The 6,123-nt window shown below is 31.2% G+C and overlaps 1 protein-coding gene across 1 annotated transcript; it reads right to left on the minus strand.

Annotated features, from left to right (window-relative positions):
• Positions 1 to 3,064: 3,064 nt before the first annotated feature.
• LOC125870070 (desiccation-related protein PCC13-62-like) lies at positions 3,065 to 5,317 on the minus strand. The gene is made up of 3 exons (XM_049550436.1): positions 4,986 to 5,317; positions 3,828 to 4,053; positions 3,065 to 3,442 (listed from the first exon to the last, which is right to left on the minus strand). Exons 1-3 carry the CDS (start codon positions 5,312 to 5,314, stop codon positions 3,065 to 3,067), a joined length of 933 nt encoding a protein of 310 aa, XP_049406393.1. The 5' UTR covers positions 5,315 to 5,317.
• Between the last annotated feature and the right edge of the window lie 806 nt (positions 5,318 to 6,123).

A 6,123-nucleotide genomic window follows, 5' to 3' on the forward strand; every position in this document is an offset into this window, starting at 1 on the left:
TGGATATTTGGGAATCACTCCTACTATATCTTTACCTTTTCTTCTTACCTTCTTTGACTAAAAAGAATAATTATATATCTTGCATTAAACAACACTTTGGTCATCTCTTCTTTTATGTCCAACAAAAGGACCAAACAATTAAAGAGTTTTTTTGGTAAGTTGATAAGATAAAATGGGGAACTTCATCATATCAAATAGACTATGTTTTTTTCCCTTCATTTATGAAACTCATATATAATTTTTAATATTTGATTTTACCAATTTTGTCATCGCAAGTTTGCTCATGTTATCGATTTCAGGGTTACTAATATATTGTCTCTACTTTATAAAGATAGAATGAAACTTAATTACCGCATATTTTATTATTTGAAACTAAATATGAATACTATTGCCACAAGACTAAGCTATAGAAATAGCTATGAAATTTAAGTTTGCATGGTAAACAAATTAAATATTTTGCTACAATATAATATTTTGGTGGCTGAATCTATAAAGATAGCTACAAATCCTCTTTATCGTGGCAAAGGAATAAAGCAATAGACAGTAGTTCTTAGCCACATACCATGTAAAGTTTGTAGTTAACTTTTAGTTATGCTACATCTTGTTATAAATGCTATGGAGAAAAATATTATATAGCTAAAGTGTTTATCCATGAAAATTTTCATATTTAGTTACAATCAATTTTGCAGCAATATATAGTTTATTTTTTTTGGTAGTGATCTCTAAACTAATGCCCAGTATTAGAATCATAATTTTCAATAAGGAAAAGATCAAAATATGAAAACATAAACACAAAAACTATTGTGAATTCACAGGAAGTCATGATTAAGTAATATGTATTATTCTTACTTTAATTTTTAAATATAAAAGTTATAGTTCGATGCAAACACATCAAATGAATTATGTGGAGAGAGTTATTGTATGGTCCAAATTAAATTAGACAATATGGTTGACCTGCTATGCTTAGGAGAAGAAAATGATACTTCAAACAAATATTTAATGCCGCCATTGGAAGTGTTACAAAGGTCCATTTGCTGTCATTCATATTGTGGAAAATGATGCTAAACAAATAGTTCAATTGACCCTCCTTAGGCATTTGAACCTTTTTTTTAATGTGTATTGAGAAAATTTGAATGAATTTTCCTTATTCTAACAAACGATTATTAAAAGAGATAGTTGCTCTTCTTATAGGAGTACTATGCACAAGTCAAACTTCACCGGAGGTGTTGAGTTCGAGTCATGAAAATAATGATGTTCTTTAATATGACATACTGGAATTTCTGTTGGGCTATCGTAAAATAGCTCCAAAGATACTCTTGTATGTGTTATTAAAGGTTTTGCACCATTAAGAGAATCATATATATTATATATACACGAGAAAAAGGATAAATATATCCCTGAACTATCGATAATGGTATGCAGATACTCTCCGTCATACTTTTGGGACATTGGTTCCCCTGCCATCCAAAAACTAGGACATATATGCCCTTCATTCTAATGGAAGACTAAATAGGGACATGTGACGCAATCTTATCTGTCGATATGATATTTAATAAGTGTCGGGTCGGTGGATTAGATTATGACACGTGTATGTCCATTAGTATAAAGGGTATATATGCTCTAGTTTTTGGATGGCAGGGGTACCAATGTGCTCCAAAAGTATGACGGAGGGTATCTGCATAACATTTACGATAGTTCTAGGATATATTTGTCCTTTTTCCCTATATACACTTTATATGTAGGCTCTTTTTCTTTACAATTTTTACCGGAGGTGTTGAGTTCGAGTCATGGAAATAGTGACGTTCTTTAATATGACATACTGGAATTTCTGTTGGGATATCATAAAATAGCTCCAAAGATACTCTTACATGTGTTATTAAAGGCTTTGCACCATTAAGAGAATCCTATATATTATATATACACGGGAAAAAGGATAAATATACACCCGAATTATTGTTAATGGTATGCAGATACCCTCCGTCATACTTCAGCGAATTCTGCTGAACCTCCGAATTCTTATGGGCTTTTTGGCCCATTTTCTACTAGCTTAGATCTGTATTCCAACTTCTTTCATAGTCTGTGACTGGATATTTAATGAATTGAGATTTTATTTCTTCTTCTTTTTTCTCACCCAGTGTCACTGGTATCTGCATTGAAGCTCGATTAAATTTAGATTTGCATCGAAAAATCCCAAATGGAGGAATAAAATGCTTCCTAGCAAAGATGATTTCATACCTAGAGGAATTCGAACTCGGGACCTCTGGTTAAGGATAAAAGAGTACTTTTTATTTGTTACCACTCCACCGCAACCCTTGTTGATAACTGATAAATCTTATACTCCCTCTATCTCAATTTATGTGACACATTTAATTTTTCAAGAGTCAAATAGTTTAAGTTTGACCGAGAATTTACTCATGCAATCTTTAATTTTTTTAAAAAATAAAATTTATAAACTACATAAAAAGTACTATAAGTCACAATAATTGATAATTCAAAATATTTAAAAAGATATATGAAAAGTTTACTGTCAAAGATAGACTTATTTAAATCTCGAATTTCGAAATGTGTTACATAAATTGAGACGAAGGGAGTATGTCAATAAGTGGTCATATATATATTGTGACAACAAAGAAACTATTCACATAGTTGCTAATACTATTTCATGAACACACAAAGCATATGGATATTAACTTCTCATTTTGCAAGGAAAATGATACAACAAGGCATTATTCAGACACATCATGTGAAAACTACTGAACAACCAACAAAGCCATTCACAAAATGACTTCACTAAAGACCACCAATATATGTTGAGCTTACATAAAAATACTTAGCGGCAATTGAGTTAATATTATTATATTCATAATCGGTAAAAGTCTTTAGTGATATGTATATAAAGTATTAGTCAACATATGACATTCCACATAGAGCACATTAGAGAAATTTGTTTATTCTTCAATATATAATTCTTTACTCAAAGCTTTTGATTTAATAATATTGATATTATCTTACAAACCATATACAATATATGACTCGATATACATTCGAGAAATTATTATATTTTTCATGGCTCTTTGAGGAATTCTCTTGCAATTTTCCCATTAGCACCATCGGGATAGAATCCACCAGGTATATGTTCATCGCTAGTTGTGTACACGATCCTTAGAATCTCAGGTGGAGTTCTAGAGTACGCGAGGGAATAATAATTAGCAGATATTACGTTAGTTTCCGTTCGATTTTCAGCTCCAAGTTCACACGGAACTATAATGCCTTCATCTTTGATTCCACACTTTCCTAATTGGTTTCTCAAATTTGAGATTCGAGCCGTGAAATCAACCACAGTATATCCATAAGGATATACTACTTCATTAGCTCTCTCATAAAGGTATATACGAATAATTGCATCTTGTTGAGCTTCCGTTCCCAATAGTCCTGCCACAAGCTGTGATTGAAAAAAGAAAAAGAAAAAAAAGTCACCACATGTATTGACTAAATATGCGTACTTCGTCCGTCTCAATTTATGTGAATGTTGAAACTTTTGACTAGATAAGGAGGTGAGAGAAAAAAAATTGTCATTTAGATAGACTTATAAAAGATTGCACATAAACTGAGATTACATGATGATCAACCTTTCCTTGAATCGATCACAGAGCTCTCAGTTGAGTTGTTTAAATTTTGAAATAGTTGGGGGTTTCAATTAAAAAAAACTGGTGCAAATTTATTTCTCTCGACTAGTTCAGGTTCAAGAAAGGGTGAGCTATCTTTTTGAAAATTCAATACACATAAACTTAAAATCTTGATTTCGTCTCTGAATCTTGTGAACTTACACGTTTTGAGGCATAGCCTTTGAGGTTGGGATTCATACCAACATAGCCAGTCATACCAACATATGGTATAATATAACAAGATAGCATGTAATGCAAGCTATCCCTATAAGGATCAAATGGGGGCTCCAAATTGTATCCAAATGCTTCATCAAATATTTTTTCAAAATTTTCAGAGGTAAGATTCAGCAAAGGTCTAGTAATGCTGCCCATTATTGAGTCAATTGCCCTAAAATCAAACAAAACAAATTAGTATAAGAAAAATGTTAATAACACCCACACTATAAAAAAATAAAAAATAAAATATATATTGCTTGATTAGGAGCACGGGAGTCAAACAAATTAATGTTTGACGTGAATTCAAACATAATAACTTTAGTTTGTGTGAAATAAAATTTATTGTATATTGGTAGAAATTATGTAAAAATTACTATAAGTCAGAATAGTTAATTATTCAAAATATTTTTAAAAAGAGGTAATGGTCAAAACTTCCTTTTAACCTACCTTAACTATCACTCATTTTGTATTAAAATACACCTCACGATGTTGAGTTGGTCAAATATGTGTTCCCAATCTACAACAAGCGTGTGTAAGCCAAATCAACATCGAGATGTATTTTAATACAAAGAAAGTGATAGTTTAGATAGGTACACGAAACAATGGATAGTTAATTTATGAAACTCGCAAAAATATGATAGTTTAAGTTTTTTTTTAATCCATTGCTCTTGAAAAAATCATAGTAAAAGATAATATTCTCCTTTTCTAAAAAAAAGGGGGGGGGGGGGGGGNGGTTAGAAGAAGGAAAAATGGAGGGAATTAAACCCTCAACAACAAGGTGAAAATTCAGTTTACCAACCAAATAAATTACTATGATTGACTCATTTCATTCTAGAAATAAATCACAGTAAATCCTTTGATAACCCGAATTCCTATTTCTCAATGATATTCCACGATCAAAACAATTGACTGAATCCCGTAAAACCATTTTGTAAAAGCTCATTGATATCTCCTTTTTATAAAGCAAATCAAATTCGATCCTTGAGTAATCCACATCAGTACATTCGTTCTATTGGAGCACAAGATTCCCCTTTTCCGTAGAAAATAAAATACTTTTTGAAAAATAACTAAAAACACATCATTTAAAATGGAATTAAGGAGTACCTTAGATGACCAATTTCTTCATTGGCAAATTCCTTGATAATATTGAGTGTGAATGGATCAAGATTTGCCTTTTGGCCACCAATCGGAGGGGGTCCTCCCTTGGTTAAACATGGTTCCATTACATCAAGACCATATCCATAGGAAGACCATAGAAAATATTCTGCTTCCAAAAACTCCAAGTTTTGTGCAAAATGCACATAGTATCTGTCTTCTTTGTACACTGGGATTTCATCTATTGGGTATCCTAATTTACAAGTTGGATTGCAATGACACACAAAAACTAGTTGACTAAATAACATGGAAATGACAAAGGTTGAAATAAAAGCCATTTCTTTGAGTATTGATACTCCAATTTTGATTCAACAAAGTATTTATAACTGCCTTTTTCCTAGGGATGGTGGACAGAGTTACTTGATACATGTTGCTGGTGGAAGGTGATAGGTATCTCGTGAAATTAGTCAAGGCGTGCGAAAGCTGATCCGGACATTTTAAAAAAAAAAACTTAATTGGAAAAATTCTATTACAAAGCTTATTAGTTTTGCAGGTCAAATTTGTTACGTAACAACCATACAGAATATTAACTGTTTCTGAATGAATTCATTAATTTCAATTGAAAAGATTGTATTTCACTAATTTTGTGCTCTCATTCTTGTACACTTTTCAAATTACAAGTTGGAAATTAGTTTTCCTTTCCTTTTTTGGGTACATAAGGAAATTAATAAGACCAATATTATCCAAATACGAAAGAAGCGTAGAAAACTCATTTACGAACCCATTAACTTTTATTTTGATTTTATATATGTATTAGAAAATTTATTAAATATGTCTAAATATTTAATTAAGATGAGTTTAATTTAAATAGCAAATTCAGAACTCATAAACTTAAACGTTAAAGACTCTCATTCAGTCCTATTGTTTTTGACGCTCAAGTTTGGGTAAAAAGCTGTAATCACAACTTTTATTAGAAGGCCACTTGCTCCTTTTCTTCTACTCCATATAGTATGATGAATTTTTATCAAGGAGTTACAAAATATATATGCATAAAAAATAATTTTAATCATGTATATATAATATAATTTTTTTGTTAAAGAGACTCAAAAGATTTCGCTCGGCCCTATCGGACTCCACACTCGTATGC

Source organism: Solanum stenotomum, chromosome 7 (genome assembly GCF_019186545.1).
Source record: "Solanum stenotomum isolate F172 chromosome 7, ASM1918654v1, whole genome shotgun sequence".
In the NCBI taxonomy this organism is placed as follows: Eukaryota; Viridiplantae; Streptophyta; class Magnoliopsida; order Solanales; family Solanaceae; genus Solanum; species Solanum stenotomum.

Bases quoted from the DNA above. Each gene is read 5' to 3' on its own strand.
- LOC125870070 (XM_049550436.1), bottom strand. From the start codon at position 5,314: ATGGCTTTTATTTCAACCTTTGTCATTTCCATGTTATTTAGTCAACTA. The intron at 4,054-4,985 runs GTACTCCTTAAT...GTTTGATTTTAG, and splicing joins GAAGAAATTGGTCATCTAAG to GGCAATTGACTCAATAATGG. The intron at 3,443-3,827 runs GTAAGTTCACAA...TTTCAATCACAG, and splicing joins AAGGCTATGCCTCAAAACGT to CTTGTGGCAGGACTATTGGG.